Source organism: Hevea brasiliensis, chromosome 8 (genome assembly GCF_030052815.1).
Source record: "Hevea brasiliensis isolate MT/VB/25A 57/8 chromosome 8, ASM3005281v1, whole genome shotgun sequence".
Taxonomy (NCBI): Eukaryota; Viridiplantae; Streptophyta; class Magnoliopsida; order Malpighiales; family Euphorbiaceae; genus Hevea; species Hevea brasiliensis.
The window spans coordinates 99,780,361-99,801,529 of NC_079500.1; the positions used below are offsets into that span (position 1 = coordinate 99,780,361).

The 21,169-nt window shown below is 34.1% G+C and overlaps 3 protein-coding genes across 3 annotated transcripts; 2 read left to right on the forward strand and 1 right to left on the reverse strand.

The window, feature by feature from the left end:
* The first annotated feature begins 5,496 nt into the window (after positions 1–5,496).
* Positions 5,497–8,710, forward strand: LOC110648988 (zinc finger CCCH domain-containing protein 29). Its single transcript, XM_058151819.1, has 2 exons — positions 5,497–5,719; positions 6,345–8,710. The coding sequence occupies exon 2, from the start codon at positions 6,354–6,356 to the stop codon at positions 8,370–8,372; it is 2,019 nt and encodes a 672-aa protein (XP_058007802.1). The 5' UTR covers positions 5,497–5,719; positions 6,345–6,353; the 3' UTR covers positions 8,373–8,710.
* A 2,364-nt stretch (positions 8,711–11,074) lies between these two features.
* Positions 11,075–16,952, forward strand: LOC110648983 (N-(5'-phosphoribosyl)anthranilate isomerase 1, chloroplastic). Its single transcript, XM_021803371.2, has 5 exons — positions 11,075–11,323; positions 11,617–11,679; positions 11,835–12,199; positions 15,586–15,749; positions 16,458–16,952. Exons 1-5 carry the CDS (start codon positions 11,314–11,316, stop codon positions 16,681–16,683), a joined length of 828 nt encoding a protein of 275 aa, XP_021659063.2. The 5' UTR covers positions 11,075–11,313; the 3' UTR covers positions 16,684–16,952.
* A 160-nt stretch (positions 16,953–17,112) lies between these two features.
* Positions 17,113–19,969, reverse strand: LOC110648982 (omega-3 fatty acid desaturase, chloroplastic). The gene is made up of 8 exons (XM_021803370.2): positions 19,114–19,969; positions 18,780–18,869; positions 18,592–18,658; positions 18,402–18,494; positions 18,116–18,301; positions 17,940–18,020; positions 17,656–17,793; positions 17,113–17,568 (listed from the first exon to the last, which is right to left on the reverse strand). The coding sequence occupies exons 1-8, from the start codon at positions 19,629–19,631 to the stop codon at positions 17,383–17,385; spliced, it is 1,359 nt and encodes a 452-aa protein (XP_021659062.2). The 5' UTR covers positions 19,632–19,969; the 3' UTR covers positions 17,113–17,382.
* Positions 19,970–21,169: the final 1,200 nt, after the last annotated feature.

Consider the following 21,169-nt stretch of genomic DNA (forward strand, 5'->3'; position numbering starts at 1 on the left):
TTCAGGGACAGTTATTAAAATTTATCCTTAACAAAATTCAATACTAAATTTAGGGTTCATTCTCAAATCACCTCTCACTCTTATTTAAAGGCAAGGTCAGCTATGGTTTAATTTTAATTTTCTTTTATTAATTTCATTTGATATCATTAAATTTTTTGAATAAAAATGTTTAATTTTAACATAGTTAAATTATAAAAAAAATTAATATAATTAATCAAAATAATATTAACACAATAATCACTTATAAATTTTTTAATTAAATAAATAATTATTTAAAATTTTAAATATTTATAAATTTAAATTAATTAATAAATTAAATCAAATATTATCTAAATATCTTATGTGTGGCATTGAAAAAGTGAATTTGTAAATTAATTAACTCAAGAGTCACTTCCTTAAAACCCACATCCCAAGCTAGCTTCAAACCATTAATCAGGGCCTAGAATTCCGCTTGCATCGAGGTACAAGTTTCAAGTCTCACCGTATATCCAGCCAGCAACGACCATCACTGTAGGGATCCCGACCTCCTCCCCCCCTTCAGCCTGGATTACCCTTGCAAGAGCCATAAGAGTTCAATTTGATCCAACCAAAAGCTGGTGGCTCCTAGGAAATTAATAGAGATAAGGAACTTATGAGACATGTCCAAACAAAGGCTTTTCGAGATCCATGCCGACTGATTATGCAGAATTTGAGCTTCTAAGAGTGCTTTCTTTGAGGTGATTGCAGAATTTTGGCTTCGGAAAACAATGTCATTTCTTCGGCGCCAAATCCACCGATGAAGCTTATGTTAATAAAAATATTTGTTTATTATAGTAATTATTTATAACAATATTAAATATTTTTTATTATAATTATTATTTATAATTATATATTATTAAATTATAATATTTATTCATAATAATTACAAGCGTAAAACTTTATTATAAATAGTTCATGAACTAAAAAAATTAAATAGATTAAATAATATATTTTTTAAAATAAAAATAAAAATAATAAATAATAAATTTTATTTAAATATATAAATTAAATAGTAATTTTTTTATTTATTATAATTTATTACGAACTCAAATAAACATTATTTTTCTATTACATAAAATTTACAATAACTATAAAAATTTAGCGATTTTAAATAAAAATTTTCAATAATAATCACCCTATTAATTGTTACCTTAAATTAAATATTTTATATTATGACTTGCTATGTAACACCCCAAAATTTTAAATTTTATGAGCATTTTTGATATTTTAATTTTATTTAAATTTTAGAAATTTTTTTGAGATTTTTCGGATTTTAAAAATCGGGTTCGATTTTCTGAAAATATAAACTTTGATGATTTTTAAAAATTAATTTAAAGACCACGTGGCAAAACTAAAAATATATTTGGAGTCTACGTATTTTTCTGAGTTTTTTAGAATTTTTTCGAAATTTTTGGACCTCGTTTTCAGTCCCGAGGCAGAGTAAAAATTCAAAATTTTGTATTCTGAATCGAACCGGCCGAATCGAACCGGACCAGATCTGACCGATCGAATCGGACCGGTCTTCTTCTCTTTTTCTTCCTCCTCCTGCGCGCTACGTTCCCTCTTCCTTCTCTCTCTCTTTTCTCTCTCCTCCCTCCTGGCCGGCGACCACCTCCCCGCCACCCGATCGGCCGCGCCACCACCGCCACCCGGCCGGCCGCCACGCCCGAGCGGCCAAAACGCGCGAATCCCCTCCCTCGCACGCGAGGCGTTTCGGCTTCTCCGGTCGATCCGGCCACCAATTGGACCGGGTCTTGTGTCTAAAATCATCTACTCGCGCGAGAGCTTTCCATAGACACCAAGAACGCCGAAATCCATAGAGCGGTTTGTCTGATTTTTGCTCGGGAAGATTTTAGCCCATTTCGACTTTTGGGCTAGATTTCTCGAAAACCGTGAATCCCACGAGAAAACCGAGGGTACCAGCACGCTCCACTCGTCGAGAGCTTCGCGGCGACATAAATTTCAAATTTTTCCGACACCGTTTTTCGGTGAGTCCCACGGAACTTCGCAGTGTTTTTCCGAGCATTTAATGAGCTTAGAAAATTCTAAAAAATTTATGTACTAACCCCCGTGTTATGGGCTTCGTGTAGGTATCCTCGATTTGCCGAAATTCGACAGTTGACCGAGTCTGCGAAATTCCGACCAGACAGACCCGTTACCGGAAAAATCTCCGAATTGGACCGAGGTTTTGGCTAGCCCCCCATTGTCAGACGTCCCGAGCGCGTTCCAGAAGTAGGAATTAGCAAAGGTAAACTCGAACCTTACTTTTTCGTAATTTTCTAGTGCTTAAATAGGATTAAAAATCCATAAAATATTCGTGGTAGCTTAGAAAATTATGATTCTTTTTGCAATAGCTTAGTAATATTGCTAAGGACCGCGGGGCAAAGTTTTAGAATTTTTAGAGCTTATTTGGGCAGTTTTTGCAAAAATGGTCAATTATAAGGATTAAATTGAAATATTACATACTGTGATGGATGATTGATTTGATGGGCCCATGAGGGGCTGTGTGATATGATTGAGCTGTGGATATGTGGATTGTAAATATAGAAGTGTGTTTTGAGCCATTTTGCAGGTTGGGTAGGTCCTAGGTATAGGAGATACTCTGCCGGATTTTCGGCACGACTTAGGACGTATTGGTCTTTTTCTTTGTTTGTATTGAGTCAAATTTATTAAATGATTGTAATAAAATTGTCAGGTGAGCGGATGACCTTCTTCCTCCTGACCGCCTCAGTGACCATCGTCAAGTCTGTGAGTAAAATATTAATTTTAATTGTAATTTCGATATTATTATATGTTCAGCATGTCCATGCATCACTTATATGCATATATATTTATGTAGTTAAACTCTAGGCACGATTTATGTTGCATTCATAACTGTTAACGTGCTATGAGTGTTGTTGTGGTAATTTGGAGCAGTGTGCGTGCATTGGCGTGCGTGTGATATGGTGTGGACTATGGATAGGACGGGTAGTCACGGCTTGAGTTCTTCACTGGGACCCGATCCTTCGGGGGGTAGTCACGGCTTGAGTTCTTCGCTGGGACCCCCGATTTGGTTATTAAGTGGAAGTCCGAGCTGAGTTCTTCGCTGGCACCAGGTTGGATTTAAGAGAGCTGTATAGGGGATCAGCTCCCATATATTATGATTGATGCTACAGGGTGTGTGAGTGCTCCAAATTACCTTTTTGATGCTATGATGTGAATTTATTGCTGATGTTGTATTTCATTCCACATGTTGCATTAGTTTTAGATAGTTATAAAGATTATGGTTAAAATTGATATTTTACTCTCTGAGTCGAACGCTCACTCCTGTTCAATATTTTTTTCAGGCTACAGGAGGATTTTATTTTGGTTAACCTGCTTTTCTCCTTCGCAGGTTGTTTATCGATAATTGTGTAATTTTATTTACTCCTAAAATTTCCGCATGTATTAGAAGTATTTATTTGATTATTGTCTGTAATATTATTATCATGTTGGACCTGTAAACGTATAATGATATGCATGTTTGATGGATTGGATGAGGGAGCTGAGCTCCCATTTATTTTTATGAGGATATGAGTATGTGGAGGGTGAGCTGAGCTCCCCAATTGAGTATTTATTATGTTTACAGGTCGGGTGAGTCGAAAACTCCCCGTTGGGAAGTCCATTTTATGGCCGGACTCTGTCCGTTTGTTTTCTTGAATTTGGGCCCAAATGGGCCTTAGAGTTGGGTTAATGAACAGTTAGGCTTACTACGGGCCTCGGGGGCTTTAGGCTGGCCCAGGTCCTAGTGCCGGTTCGGCCCATAGGTTGGGTCGTGACATGCTATCCCATTATAACCTACTAATTCGTAAATGGTATTATCAAAAATAATAAATTAATAAATATAAATTTAATTATTTATTATATTAAATATTTATTACTTTATTATAATTGATTTGTATTTTTTATTAAATGTATTTAGTTTGTAAATTTATATAATGAATTTAAAATTTTACATTTTTTTAAATTTTAGTTAAAATATTAATTAACTAAATATTATAATATCACTTATTTGTTTGATATTAAATTATATATATATATATATATATATTAAATTTATATATAATTAAAATTAATTTTTAAATCTAATGTACTATATTATTTTATAAATATTAAAAATATTAAATCATATCAAAATGTGTAAAATATATTATACTAAGACTTGTCTAATAAGTTATGTTGAATAATGTTAAATCATATTAAATAAGTTGATTCGTATTTAATGAATTACAATTTTTTAGTTATTTAATTTAATATAATTTAATATTAATCGAAACATGTCATATGACTCTTATATTTAAATTTCGACACAATATCCATGAATCGGATTGTTTTTATATTGATCTTAATTATGTTCTTTATGTATTGGCACAATACAAACACACCAACAGGCTTATCTACCTTAATAGATTTTTATTATCTAAATTTAATTTGTCATAAATTAAAAATATAATATGTATAATGAAACTTACATATTAAATATGTAAATTTCACATAATTAAATATTGAATAGAGGCAAAAATTTCCTACTCCTTTCACTTTCACAATTATGGAACAAAATTTAAATTCTGACCCCTAATTGTAATATAATAAATATATTATATAATATAAAATTGTGAATATATAAAATTATATATATTTATAAATTATCATTATTTTTTGTTAATCTAATATTTTTATAAATAATTAATTTATAAAAATACATGACTTGTATATGATTTGGTAGATTTTTTTTAGTTATATTTTAATTTAATTCTCATTTTATTTATATAAATATTCAATAAAATATATCTTGATGTGTCAATTATATTTTATAATTAAAATAATTACTTATAATGAATTACTTTATTTTAAATGATGAAAAATTACTTTATTTTAAAGAATTTATAATTTTTCTCATAAATTTTCCTAAAGTAATGTTTAATTTTGTAAACTGATCACTTTACAAATTATATTAATAAAAAAAAAGTAACATATAAGATATGATATTAAATTAATAATAAAAAATTAAATTACTTAATTTTAATAATAAATAATAATATTATTATTAATTGAAAATAATATTTATAAAATTATTATAAAAAATATATACTTATGTTTCTCTAAATTATCATTATTTTTTGTTAATCTTATATTATAATTATTTTGTAAAAAAAAAAAATACTCTGTTTTGGAAAAATAACTATAGAAATTATCCTAAAGAGGTTGAAGAAACTTTCGGTGGCGCGCGTGAGTTAATGGTGAGGCACAGAAGCACACGTGAAGGACAACCCATTGAGACGATTAGATATTAGCTGACGACGGTGAGGTCCACTTCTGAAATTCATTTACATTTCATTTGATTCTCATTTGGATTTCATTTTAATTCTTCAGCAGAGAGAGGAGCTTCGCTTGAGCAAAAACCAAACACCGGAGCCTGATAGAAAAGTGGCCCTCGCTTTGAAGTTTTGACTTTGACCAAACAGATGAGAAAGAGGGCAGAAGAATAGTCTTACTTTCCTCGCTCCTTCCTCCCGAAGAAAACTTTTTTAACATATAAAGAGCCCCGCAATTGGTCTCATCTACCTGCAGTTCACACCTTCATATTTGAGCTTTTATGTATCCCTTTAAAAATTAGTATCCTCATCCCTTTAAAAATTAGTATCCTCATCCTCTTATTCTCAAAAGAGTACTACTTATAGAGGTATGTTTCTTGTTCAGAGAAAAAAAAATAAAGATGCAATCTTTTTGGTTATTTTTTATGATGATTTGGTTATCTTTTTGGTTTTGATGGTTTTTTTGGGTGTTTTCTGTTATGGGTTTTGTTTTGTTTTGGTTAAAGTTGGAATTTTTGTTTCTGGGTTAGCTTAATTTGACCATTTTTAATATTTTTGTTTTGGGTTTTGTGCAAGAAATGTTAGCGATCTTAGAAGAACAGAGTCTTATTTTGGCTTGCGGGTAGCAGGTTGACTAAAATTTTAGCTTTAGCTTTGGTTCTTTTGTGTTAATCTTTCAGCTTCTTTCTGCATTTTTGGTCAGAAAAATTTGGGAAATTTCTTTTTTTTTTTTTTTTAATGTTAATTTGACTTCTTCAATTTGTCTACTGATGTTATATAAATCTTACAGATTTTTAGGACTTTCCATTTTTAGGGGCTGGGGGTTAAAACTAGTTTTGTTGCTTGTACAAGGATTGAATTATTTGAGACTCTTAATTATAGTTTCTTCTTCTGGATTGCTTCTTTAATATTTAGTTGTGCTCTTTAAGTAATTAGTTTTTTTTTCTCCTTCATAGAGTGGAATATTGATATCTATATGTTGTATTTATGCAGGCTTAGGATATGTGCAGTGGTTCCAAGAGTAAACTTTCCCCTTCAAATCCCACCATGGAAGTCGAATCTGGCAGCCAGAAGGACAGTATCTCGTGCAAATGCTCAGTTTTGCTTGAATTGTCAGCCTCTGATGATCTTGTTGGCTTCAAAAGTGAGGTTGAAGAGAAGGGTTTAGATGTTGATGAGGCAAGCTATTGGTATGGGAGAAGAATTGGGGCGAAAAAGATGGGTTTTGAGGAGAGAACACCACTTATGATTGCAGCTATGTTTGGAAGTACTAATGTTTTGAAGTACATAATTGAAACTTGGAAAGTTGATGTCAATAGGGCTTGTGGCTGGGATAAGGTTACTGCACTTCACTGTGCTGTTGCTGGCAGTTCCAATTCTTTGGTTGAAATCGTCAAGCTCTTGCTCGATGCTTCTGCTGATGCCAACTGCGTCGATGCCAATGGAAACAAGCCCAGTGATCTCTTAACCTCTTCTTTGAAATCGCCCTGCAATTCAAGAAGGAAGTTGGTAGAGTTGTTGCTAAAAGGTGAAAGCTTGAGTGAAGATGAAGAAGAAAAGTTAATCATGATGTCTCTGCCAGCAAAAGAAGGAACTGAGAAGAAAGAATATCCAATTGATGTGTCTCTGCCAGATATAAACAATGGGATTTATGGTACAGATGAGTTTAGAATGTACTGTTTTAAGGTTAAGCCTTGCTCGAGGGCATACTCCCATGATTGGACCGAGTGCCCATTTGTCCATCCAGGGGAGAATGCAAGGAGGAGAGACCCCAAGAAGTACCCTTACAGTTGTGTCCCTTGCCCTGAGTTCCGCAAGGGGACATGCCAAAAGGGTGATGCCTGTGAATATGCACATGGTGTTTTTGAGTCATGGCTGCATCCTGCTCAATATAGAACCAGGCTTTGCAAGGATGAGACTGGTTGCTCACGGAAAGTTTGTTTCTTTGCTCACAAGCCTGAGGAATTGCGGCCTGTTTATGCTTCCACGGGTTCAGCAATGCCTTCACCCAAGTCTGTTTCAGTCAGTGCAGTGGACATGGCAACACTGACTCCATTGAGTCTCGGAACATCATCATTGACATTGCCTAGTGTCTCAACACCACCCATGTCTCCATTGTCAGCAGCCTCTTCATCCCCAAAGAGTGGAGGCTTATGGCAGAACAAAGTTAACCTAACCCCACCAGCTTTGCAGCTCCCAGGAAGTAGGCTAAAGACTGCCTTATGTGCTAGAGATTTCGATTTGGAGATGGAATTGCTTGGGCTGGAAAATCACGCTAGCCAACTTCAGCAACAGCAATTGATGGATGAGATATCTGGCATGTCCTCTCCATCCTGTTGGAGCAAGGACTTTAACAGGATTGGAGATTTGAAGCCTACTAACCTTGATGATGTTTTTGGATCTCTCGATCCTTCTTTGTTGTCTCCATTGCAGGGGATGTCGTTAAAACCTTCAACACCAACCCAATTACAAGCTCCTACTGGAGGTCAAATTCGTCAAAATATGAATCAACTTCGTTCAAGCTACCCAGCTAATCTCTCCTCCACAGTGAGGAAACCTTCTTCATATGGGTTTGATTCATCTGCTGCAGTGGCTGCAGCTGTGATGAATTCAAGGTCTTCTGCCTTTGCTAAGCGGAGCCTCAGTTTCATTGACCGTGGACCTGCAACTAACCGCCTTGGCATCACTGCAGCAGCAAATTCTGCATCCATGATGTCCTCCAATCTTTCAGATTGGAGCTCTCCTGATGGAAAACTTGATTGGGGCGTTCAAGGAGATGAGCTGAACAAGTTCAAGAAGTCTGCTTCATTTGGGTTTCGCAGCAACAACCGCACAACAGCAGCAGACTTGACACTATCAAATGCTGACGAGCCTGATGTGTCTTGGGTTAATTCCTTGGTTAAAGATGTTCCTCCTGGGTTTGATGCAGAGAAGCAGTATAATCTCAGTAAAGGAGTCCATGAATCGCTTCAGCCATGGATGGAGCAGTTGTACATAGAACAAGAGCAGATGGTGGCATAAGCAACATCTGTGTGCTCCAAGATTATCTTACCAAATTCGATACTCTTCGATTTCTTGTTTGTATCTGATAATTGTATTTATGTTTAGAATAGGGAAGTTACTAAGAAGTAAAATTGCAGACCAGTCAAGAACGAAAACTCTGGGCAGGAAGTCTTTGCTCATGTCATTGATAGGCTAGGTGAAGAATTAGGATAAAAATTAGAAGGAACAAGAAAGGGGAAAATTTTTTAATTATTTATATTCTTATTTCGTTTTCTCCCCATCTGAGCAGATTGTACTTTGTATTTCTGAGTTTAAGATTCAATGCAATATTGAGAGAGTATATTCTCTGATCAAAATTCTCTAATCTCAGCAGGAAAGGGAAAACAAAAAAAAAAAAGAAAAAAGAAAGAAGTGCTGCTTTTGAGACTATTCTTTCATGTTGTCTCATGTAAACAGCTCATTCTAGCATAATTGTAGCGTGCTCTTTGTTCTGATAAATTTATCTAGATTTTCAATGGATAGAAATTAATTTGTGGGCATTATGATTCTGCCTTGAGGTGATCTAAAGGTAACAGTTTAGCATTGGTTGCAGAACTTTGAATCTTTGCAATGGAAGATTGACAGAGTCAACAAATGATTTTCTGTATATGAAATTTCCAGGTTTTTGATAGTTTATTATAATCAATTTCATGAAATAAATAATTGACAAGGAAACATTAAAAAAATTTTGAATAACTAAAGGTCTCATCATCAATCCAAGAATTAGAAAAAATGGAGTTTGGGCCCTACATCGTCATCACTGTCTTGGCTTGGTCTCACAGCAATAGAAATTTCCCAGCGAGCAATGAGTTGTGCCTATTGTCGATAGCCGCCCATGAGTTTATTCGTCAACCAAACATTATTTTATATGGTCCCATGGGCCATGGCCATGCCAGAAGTTTCTTGTATGCTGCACCATAATTATTCAACCCACCATCTTAACCACATATCATCATCTAATTTTTGAATATAAATTAAATTAAAATTCACTTAAGACGAAATTTTAATCTCAATTATTACATTAATAAATTTTAAATAATTTTTATTATAAAAAATTATTAGAACCACCATAAATAAACACCATAATATTTTATTCAAGGTGATCATATTTCAATTTTTATTTTTTTTAATTTTTATAATAATCGAGAAATGTTGCAAATTACTTTAAAATGTAATATTATTTTATTTTATACTTATTTCTTGATTAATAATAAATTATTTACATTTAATTTAAGATAATTTTTTAAATAATTTTTAAAATTATAAAATCTCTACCCAACACTTTTAGTCCAATTAACAAGAATGATAGTCGAATCTATGAGATTTTTAATTTAAATTTTAATCAGAATTAAATTAATATGATTTTAAAAACAAAAACAGCATCAATGAAGTGGAACACAAAAATATTTGTCAACTTAGACTAATTCTTTGGATAATATTTTTAAAATAATGCTTATTGAATTGGATTACCACAGGAAGGCTTCCTTTGGATAAGCCATTTTCTTATGACTTTGTGTGTGAACCCATTATCATTTGTGGGCATTAAGATTAATGCTAAAAAAAAAAAAAAAATCTTTGTGGGTATTTTCTATTTAAAAAGATCTTTGAAAATTAGGAATACCCTCTAGAATTGGTGGACTCATTGGATAGACTCATTGGATAGAAAATGGCTGACTCATTCAAAATGACATCTAAATTGATTAAATATCAAAATCATAAATTAATAGTTTTGGGTTATCTCTAAAGATTTAGCTCATTTACATTAAAAAAAATTACGATTTGAACTTGGAGTACAATAAAACGGCTATAAAATATTAAAAACAGTTCTGAAAGTTCAAGTTCAGCTTATTGAGGTAAAATAGACTGTCTCCTTTATGGTAACTACCTTATATCACTAGATAATTTATAGGTTTTAAGATTATGTCACATATTTATCTCAGTTAGAAGTATCATCTGATATTCTATTCATTCTTATATACACAGAGACTACACCGACTATTATTCAGATTCCTCAACTGACTAAAAAAGATTTAGTAAAAATCATTCTACAAGAGTGGTTTACATAAAAAAAGTTACATGACAATTCCCAACTTATCCAAATAATAGATCATCGTTTAATTTTATTAGAGAGTACTGCATAGTTATATTAAATATAAAAAATTCGATACGGGTTAATGAATTCTTAAAATCACCCAAAAGTAAAATTCAAATTTATGTAAAAACTCACTTGAAGATACTTAATCATAAAATATAAAAAAATATTTATATTTATATATGAATTAAAATTTAATTTTTAAGTATTATCATTATTAACAAGTCTATTCTCATATTTTTGAAAACTCATTTAAATGTCCATAAGTTTTATTTTGGTAAATACTTTTGTTCTCAATCCATTTAATCATTAATACTTAATAAAAAGACAAAAATACCCTTTTAATAGATTTTTCTAAAGTAAATAAATAAAAGTGTTAAAGTATAATTTAAGGAGTAAATAATTATTTTATTTAATAAATTTAGCTAACAAAATATATTAAAATATACTTAAAAATGAATGAAAGGATAATGACATATGACGAAATCAAAATTTATGGATATTTTAGTAACTTTTTTAAAATATAAGGATTGACTTATTAATAATGTTAATATTGGAAGACTAAATTATAAATCACCCTTTATATAATTCATTGCATATTTTGATGTTTTATAATTAAAATTTTGGGCCTCAAAAAAATAAGCCAACTAGCCAATGTTGCAAAAGCAAACTTCTCATACAAATAATTGTGCAGGCTTCAGTGACTACACAAAACTGGTGCATTTTGGCCACTATCATCGCAGCTTTGCTTCATTTCTGATATTTTCAAGCTTCATTTCTGCATCTACGGAGAAGAACACAGCATCCACTCAAAATTAAATCCAAATTATGCTTTCAGGTCTGTGTTCTTTTTCGTTTTGTACGCTTGACTATAATGCGTATTAACTGTTCGCTGAATTTCCTCTGAGAGAACTCATTCAATTAAGCATTTGGTTATATTTCCACCTTATTGTTTCATACATTTTCCCCTGTATCATGAAAAGAGAGTAGGTCAAATGATTTTGAAGAGCCAAAGAAACTTGCTCTTATATCATTATTGTTAAGAATTGGTTTTAATGCTTTTGATATCACATTGTCTTGGAATCTAAATTTGAGGGACCTTAGCTTCATATTGATCTTTGCTCCTTAAAGGTGTGGCTACTGGAGGTCACTTGCAACCCAAATTTATCAATTTGCAAACAAGGCATGCCTCTGGTAAGTTTTGCCTCTTATTTCTTGTATGCACCTCAAATGTACAATTGTTGATACAATGATATTTAACCACTTGAGCATATTCGATTCTTTGGTTCCCATTCTTAAATGTGTTATCATTATGCTTCTGAAGCATCAAGATTGTTGAGTTTTTGCAGGTCTAACGGTGGGGAAATTATATTTTTCAAGATTTAGGCCTCCTTTGAATAACAGAATCAATTGCACATTTCGCCAATCAGAGAAAGTCTCTTTTGCTCATGAGGAACATGAAAAGATTTGGCCTTTGGTTAAGATGTGTGGGATTACAAGTGCTAAAGATGCTGAAAGGGCAGCACAAGCTGGAGCCAATTTTATTGGGATGATTCTATGGCCCAACTCAAAACGCTCCATTTCACTTTCAGTAGGAAAGGAAATTTCAAAAGTTGCACGGTCATATGGAGCAAAACCTGTTGGGGTGTTTGTGGATGATGATGCAGACACAATATTGAGAGCTGCAGATACTTGTGCTCTTGAATTTGTTCAGGTATATGTTTCTGATTTTTGGCCTAGTTGTAGATAGCGTGTTTGATTATTTAGTCTTTTTACACTTTATTTTGCAACTCAACTCAACTCAACTCAACTTAACTAAACTTTTATTCAAAAATTTTGGGGTCGGCTATCTGGATTCTCTTTCTTCACTCTAAACGATTTTGGGTTAAATCCTCGAAAATGTGTAATACTTCTAGGTCATGTTGTACTACTCTCCTCCAAGTTAGTTTAGGTCTACCTCTTCTTTTCTTTCTATCCTCTAACCTAATGTGCTCTACTTGTCTAACTGGAGCCTCCGTATGTCTACGCTTCACATGACCAAACCACCTCAATTTCTCTTCTCTCAACTTATCCTCAATTGGCATCACTCCTACCTTTTCTTTAATATTCTCATTACGGACTTTATCTAGTCTAGTATGGCCACTTATCCACCTTAACATTTTCATCTCCGCAACTCTTACCTTAGACACATACGACTCCTTCAGTTCCCAACATTCACTGCCATATAACATGGCCAGTCGTATGGTTGTACAGTAAAATTTTCCTTTCAACTTATTGGGAATCTTGCGATTTCATAAAACTCCGGTGTCACGTCTCCACTTCAGCCATCCGGCTTTAATCTTATGACTAACATCCTCCTCACATCCCCATCTACTTGAAGGACTGAGCCGAGATATTTAAAGTGATTACTTTGGGACAGTACCACTCCATCCAAACTAACTCCTTCCCTATCACCAGTTTGGCCTTCACTGAACTTGCAATGCATGTATTCTGTTTTCGTTCTACTTAACTTAAAGCCCTTTGACTCTAGAGTACTTCTCCAAAGCTCTAACTTTTTATTGACTCTTTCTCGCGTCTCATCTATCAGAATTATATCATCCGCAAACATCATGTACCAAAGGATACTCTCTTGTATATGTTTCGTCAATTCATCTAAAATTAATGTAAAAAGGTAAGGGCTTACAGCTGAACCTTGGTGTAATCCAACTGAGATAGGAAAATCTCTTGTGTCCCCTCCCATTGTGCGCACAATAGTAGTTGTTCCTTCATACATATCTTTCAACACTTGTATGTACCTAATAGATACCTTCTTTTGTTCTAACACTCTCCATAAGACATCTTTTAGAACACTATCATAAGCTTTCTCCAAATTGATAAAAACCATGTGTAGATCTTTCTTCACATCTCTATATTTCTTCATCAAGCTTCTAATGAGAAAGATCGCTTCCATAGTTGAACGACCGGGTATGAAGCCAAATTGATTGGGAGAGATAGAAGTATAATGACGTAGTCGATGTTCCACAACTCTCTTCTACAATTTCATAGTATGGCTCATAAGTTTAATTCCTCTATAGTTTGAGCAACTCTATGTGTCTCCCTTATTTTTAAAAATAGTTACTAAAATACTCCTCCTCCATTCATTAGGCATTTTCTTTGAGTTTAGAATCTTATTAAACAATTTAGTTAACCATGCCACTCCCATATCTCCCAAACACTTCCACACTTCAATTGGTATTCTATCGGATCCACGGGCTTTACCAAATTTCATTTTCTTAAGCGCTTCCTTTATTTCTAAAGATCTAATCATTCTAGTATAATTCACGTTCTTTTCTATTGCTCTGTAGTCTATATTCATGCTATTATCATTTTGACTATTATTAAAGAGATCATCAAAATAATTTTTTCATTTTTCTTTAATGTCCTCATCTTTCACCAACACTTTTCCTTCTTTATCCTTAATGCACCTAACTTGATTAAGATCTTGACATTTATTTTCTCTCCTCCTTGCTAATCTATAAATATCTTTCTCCCCTTCTTTAGTTTCAAGTTTCTCATATAACTTTTCAAATGCCTGCGCTTTTGCTTTACTAACTGTCTTTTTTACCTCTTTCTTTGCTATCTTGTACTGTTCATATGCCTCATTATTATCACACTTAGGTAATTTCTTATACCATTCCCTCTTTCTCTTCACTGCCTTTTGTACTTTCTCATTCCACCACTATCTCTCTTTTGAGAGTGGTTCATGTCCTCTAGACTCTTCAAGTATTTTTCTAGCTACTTCTCTAATCTTTGATGCCATCTGTATCCACATACCATTAGCCTCTATATCCAGCTTCCATGCTTCGAACTTGAGAAGCTCATTTTTGAACTTCACTTGCTTTACTTCTTTGAACTCCCACCACTTTATTCGAACTATACTATTTCTTCTATCCTTATTTGAATTGTTCCTAAACTTGACGTCCAAGACCATTAATCGATGTTAACTTATTAAAGCCTCTCCCGAAATGACCTTGCAATCCTTGCATAGAGCTCTTTTTGTCTTACTGGTTAAGAGGAAATCAATTTGGCTTCTATGTTGCCCACTTTTGAAAGTCACTAAATGTGACTCTCTTTTTATAAAGTAGGTATTTGCTAATATTAGGTTGTATGCCATAGCAAAATCTAAGATGCTTTTTTCCTCCTCATTTCGGCTGCCAAAACTAAAATCTCCATGAATATTCTCATAACTTTGCCTATCACTTCCTACATGTCTATTCAAATCTCCACCGATGAAAACATTCTCTTCATTTGGTATGTTTTGCATTAGATCATCCATATCTTCCTAAAACTTTTGTTTACTCTCACTATCTAGTCCTATTTGTGGGGCATAAGCACTAACTACATTTATTGTTTCTCTTTCTAGTACTAGCTTTACTAGTATAATTTTATCTCCTACTCTTTTCACAGCTATTACAGCATCTTTCAATGTCCTGTTTATGATTATGCCCACTCCGTTCTTGTTTCTCTCTTTCCGGTAAACCACAGTTTGTACCCTGAATTACCTGTTTCCTTGCTTTTCTCTCCTATCCATTTAGTCTCCTGAATGCAAGCAATATTCACCCCTCGCCTTTCCAATGTATGCACAAGCTCTATTAATTTTTCTGTAAGTGATTCAACATTTTAAGTACCAACCCTGATTCTCCTTCTATCCTATTCCTTCCTAATTGATCTCCTTCTATGATATCTTCTATTGTTCTCTATGCCTATCTTGTGTTCTATTCCACTATCTATTCTACTATCTGTTATATGGACTAAATTCTTTACCTACACCTATCCATGATGTGGGAACCCTTGCTCATTTAACACCACACCCGGGTATCGGCATGGCGCGTCGTTTTTGGTGAATGCCTTACACCCTTGCGTATTTCTTACTACACCCTGGCTCCGATGTAGCGCGTCATAAGCAGAGGATGCCCCAACGTTTATATCATTTGAATCCATATCATGAGGTGTGACGAAATTTTTACGTTGGTTGTCACCTATCCCAACCCTCCTCCTTTATCCGGGCTTGGGACTGGCTAAGCGTAAATTACTTAGGCGGAGTTACACTTTATTTTGCAGCTTCATGGAAATGGTTCACGGGCAGCTTTTTCAGATTTAGTTAAAGAAAAACAAATAGTATATGTTCTAAATGCAAATGCAGATGGAGACCTTCTAAATCAAATTTCAGATGAAGATTGTTCAATGGTTGATTGGATTCTTGTGGACAGTGCAACAGGTGGCAGGTAAGAAATACCCCTTTTTTTCCCCTTACAGCAAGTACTTTTGTCAGGCTTCATCTTGTATGCATATGTATTCCTATTATGAACCGTCATCTCAAGGTCTAACATGCACAATTTTGGAACTGAATTATCTTATGCTATCACTATGGTTGCTTATTTGCAAATTTGATTAGGTATGCACTTAATATTGTACAACAAGGTCTTGAAACTGGGTGCATCTTCAGCTGAGTTGTCTTATGATGCCTATTGCACAACTTGGCCAAGAGGCCCAAGGCCCAAGACTAACTTGCTTAGAGTAAGTTTGGCAGACTGACCATAATAGAGCACAGTAATGACTTTCTCATTAATCTTTCAATTGCATTTTCATTCCATAGGCATCCATTATGGCACACCAAACATGCTTTTTGGGGTAATAGAGCATAGGAATGACTTTCTCATTAATCTTTCAATTGTATTTTCATTCCATAGGCATCCATTATGCTCTTTGGATATACTTCAATTTAAACAATCAATTGCTTCCAATATTGGCACTACTAAATTTACTTTATTTTGGAAATGGGTAGCGGGGTAAACAAGTTACTAGTCAGCCAAACACTTCAGCTGTATCTCGGTGTCCCTACTCTTTAGTTTCAGTTTGCACTCACTTTGAGATTGGTTTTTTTTTTATTTTTAATCTTTGTTCTTAAATTTTTCGTGAAATTCTATTTCCAGCGGCAAAGGATTTAACTGGGCCCAGTTTAAGTTACCACCAATTAGAAGCAAGAATGGGTGGCTCTTGGCAGGAGGGATCAGACCTGACAATGTTTGTGAAGCACTATCTACCCTGAGACCTCATGGTGTTGATGTCAGTAGTGGCATTTGTGGCTCAGATGGCATCAAGAAGGACCAATCACAAATATCTTCCTTCATGAATGCAGTCCGTTCTGTGTGCTATTGATTGGTCATGAGCAAGGAAATTGATCCACCTGATTAAGACATTACAATTTTACTTTATATTCAGTTTTGATTTTCTTTTGTTCATCCGAGGATATATATGTGGTCGTATTATAGGCTTTTCCTCATGCTAAAAAAAAAAAGACTTCTAGCACCTCAAGGAATGCAGTTCAATCTAACAGAGGTGTGTTTAATATGATTAGCCATTCTTTTCAAGAGGGTCGGATGGTTTTCATTACTTTTGACAGATTAAAAATGAAGTTATTTTGCGCATCTGATTTCAATTTCAGGCACTCCTTGAGTACTGGGTTGGTGACTAGTGCCCGATTGCCTGTTGTAGGAGTGGCGTGATCTTCTTTCTGTGCCATGCATTTTTTCCCTTCTTTCCTTTAAGACTTTGTAATGCATATGATTGGAGAGAGAAAGAGAAAGAGAAAGAGAAAGAGAGCCATAAATTGATTGAGATTTTTTGTCAAATACATCATGCGGTGAAACCTATTACGCCCGTATTACATCATCTGTCTTATCAAATAGGACGCGAAAGCAATATATGTGGGGCAGAATGGCTGTCCCCAGTGGCTCTAAAGCAATATGTACCCAGTGGCTCCAAGGCAATGTCGAGTTGTTGTCAGAAGAATCACTGGTTACAAAGAGTCTGGGCTTGGAAGGCTTTACTTATCACACTAAAAAATCTTTTGCAGCTTCACTCTATTTTCGCACCTCCATAAAGATTAGGATCTGTTTGATAGTAGACAACATCTCCAGTATCATTTACATAGTGATCTTGTTTCATGCTTCTTATAAGACTTCCCAGTAAGTGAAATGGAAAAGGTCCAGATTTCTTTGGTTCCCTGTAGTATTTCCCTAGCACAGGCTTAGCTGCTTCAGTCTGTAAAAGGTAAGTGTGGAATCACTAGAACCAGAAGAAAATGAACTGGAAAATTAAGTAATAATTAAGGAAAAAGTTTATATTTACTGCTTCAATTAAGTGGTAGTGTGGGATTTGAGGGAAGAGATGATGAATCACATGAGTGCCAATATCATGGTGGATGTTGTTTATCCATCCATAGTCTCTATCAAGAGTACTAAGCCCTCCTCTCAGATAACTCCATTCCTATTGTTGATAGCCAAAGCAATAAAAAGGAAATCAGCTTGTTATGTACTATTAAAACCCTGCATTTTCTAATGTCAATTGCAGAAAAATGAATGATCAAGGCAGGGCAGAGAGATTAATCATTTATTAATCATTTATCTTTAGACCTTTCCACGATACCAGGGAAGTTTGTCTTCATGACCATGGTGATGCAAATACGTTACAAAGTCCAACCACATGACAAAAATCTGCATTTCAGTGCAAATTCATCAGTACAAATAAGAACAAATGACTTGCAGAAATTCTTTCTTAAGGGCTTGATAGGGTGCATAATTAGACCTACCCAGTACGGAATGCCATAGAGTTTAAGCATTTGGACAGGACCCATTGCAAAGTTTAAGCACACAAGCAATGCAGCCATTGCTGTCCAACAGGCTGTTGAGGTAAGAATCTCTTTTCTCTCATTTGGGACAAACAAATCACTGTCTGGATGAAAATGAGAACCCTTTTTTCCAGGGCTTCTACTCCACTGTAAGATAATTGAAATCAATATCACTATCAGTCTCTCATAAACACAATCTTATTAAGTTCATAAGTAGATTTAATTAATTAAGATGCTTAAGGCTTACCAGATAGAAAGGGTAGGCAAGCATGGGGAAAGGCAAAGTGAACCTCAATGTCTTTGTGGCATTATCCAAACTGTTGAAGATTTTCCTAGACAACTGCATTAGAAAAGGGAAGTATTCCAGTGAATTCCAAGTTTTAAAAGAGAGGAGCAAGATTGCTTGAAACAAAGGCGTATATAGGACAGAAACTCACTGGATGCCATGATTCATCATTTTCAACATGTCCATGCTTTTGATGATGGGTTCTGTGGCTAATTCTCCTGAAATAATGATAAAATATGCAGTTGTCAGATTATGTTAAGTAACTAATTTACATGTAAAAAGATAAAAAAAAAACAACACAGAAGAACATAGAATTTGGCAGAAATTGCAGGGACTAACCATCCATGGTAAGGAACAAGGATTGTAGAATGAAGGAGATGACCCACAACACTATTCAGCTTTGGATTATTTGAGAAGCTTCCATGACCACTGCACAATTACAACCAAACACAACTCACATTAGAAACAAGCTCATGAGAACTGACATTATAACAATGAAACACAACGAAGCTGCAAAAAAGAAAAAAAAAAAAAAAAAAAGAAAAAGAAAAAAAAAAAAAAAATATATATATATATATATATATATATATATATATATAATTAGAGAAGATAATTGAATCCACAAGGAAATTTGCATCAAGCTTCAAATTTCAAGAGAGAATAGGATTTTTACCAATCATGGCCAAGAACAAAAAGAGCCCAGAACATGGTCCCTTGACAAAACCAGTAAAGAGGCCAAACAACCCAATTGTTGAAGTAAGCAGCAACAGCAGCCAATCCAAAAACCAAAGCCACATCTCTCACAACGTAGCTCACAGATCTCCATGGATCTTTAACCCAACAATGTTTTGGTATGGCTGCTTTTATATCAGCCAATTTAAAAGGTGGCGGAGCACCTGGGTCAAAGAATTCACCTTCCTCCTCATTAACTCCAGTAATTTCCTCTCTTTCTTTATCCTCCTCTCCGCCCACAGTTTTAACATTTACAGGAGCTGCAACATTTAATGCCCAGTTCCTCTTTTTATACCAATTTGAGACCTTGAAAGAACCAAGATTCTGGCTTTTTGAGACTGGTAATGGTCTGAGCTTGAAAAAATTGGTGTTCTTTGATGCAAAGCCAGTACTGGGTTGAGGGTAAATTCTAGGGAGGGGTCTTATGCCACATTCGGATAAAACCCAGGAAGCAGCCATTGAAGAACCAGATACTGATAATGCAAGTATCCACCCACACCCAGTCTATGGATTATAAAAAGAAAGAAAAAGGTAAGTACCCAAAATTGGAAATAAAGAAGAGGAAGAGATAACACATGGAAGGACTCTGATTAAAAAAAAAAAGATAACACAAGGATTTCTCTCCTCCACTGTCTTGTCTACCTCTATCTGTATGCAGTACATTTATACATGTATATATAACCGCGTTTCTCTCTCTGTCTCTCTCTCTACCCTATGCTCCTCTGGTAATATGGTGGTGCGTGGTGCTGGCTAAGTGGCTTTCCTGTACGTCAGTACGTGAGCCTAACAATTTGGCTTGGTGGATGGTGAAATTTTCAATTATTTGACCTCATAAAAATAAGGAAAAGAGGATGACGTGGCCAAATCTAGGACGTTAGGGCGTGTCATGGTCTTCACTAAAAGATGCCAATTCAAGTTTGCCTAATTTGAGTAGCTTTTTGAGATTACAAATAAATCAGATTTTCTATATGTTTTAGATGAGCATATGATTGGTTAAATGTTTAATTTTACTTCTATAAATATTTAATTTAATTTATTTTTCTTAAATTAACTCAAAATTTTAAATTTAAATTTAATTTAATTTAAAAAATAAAAATCTTAATTTATTTTTAAATTAAATTTCATGATTTTTTAATATAATCTAAAAATTAAGTGGTTAAATTTCTTAAAATTTTAAATTTTTGATTAAATTGAAAATTTTAAAATAATTTAAATAAAAATAAAAATAGCTAAATTAAAAATCTGAGCCACCTCCGAACACTGGCATAGAATTCAATTCTCTTTCCGACCACTTCATGTCAAGGACTGAAGAATGAGAAGGATGAAGGGATGTTATTGAACTTTTGAGCAAAATTTTAAGGCTCTTCTTGGTAGTTTCCCTTCATCACGCATTAGAAAAATACATAAAGTGAATGAGCCCATTTGAGCAATACATAAAGTGCCATACGAGCACCAACACCACTTCTATTAAATGATTAGGCTTTGGATAGTCTGGTTAAGTACTACATATTATATGGTGAACTTTGTATAGATGCCCATCAAAAGGAGTAATTATATGATGAAGCCGTTATTCCATGTAAACAGTTTACATGAAATGATAAACCGATCATTTATAGATAAATATTTAAAGTAATTAAGTAGTTATTTCTTTTAAGACCTGCTACAGGATAGTTATTATTTGATAGAATCCATTTATATACACTTGTCTTTATTTCATTGACTTGCCATTTTATGTAGAGCATCTTACATAGTCACCCTTTTATTTTATAATTTATCCATCAAAAGGCCTTGTAGATCCTTCATGATATACAATCACATCCAGCCATAAAAGCATGATCAATGAGACACTGTTTCTAGGAAAGTAAGGCTGATAAATGAATCCAAGCACAACTTGGAACTTATAGGCATCAAACCATCATGTGTTTCACCATTTATATTTCTCCATTTATTTGGTAAGTTCGTTTGCGATTGATGCAAAGTTTTCAGACCCAGTTTGC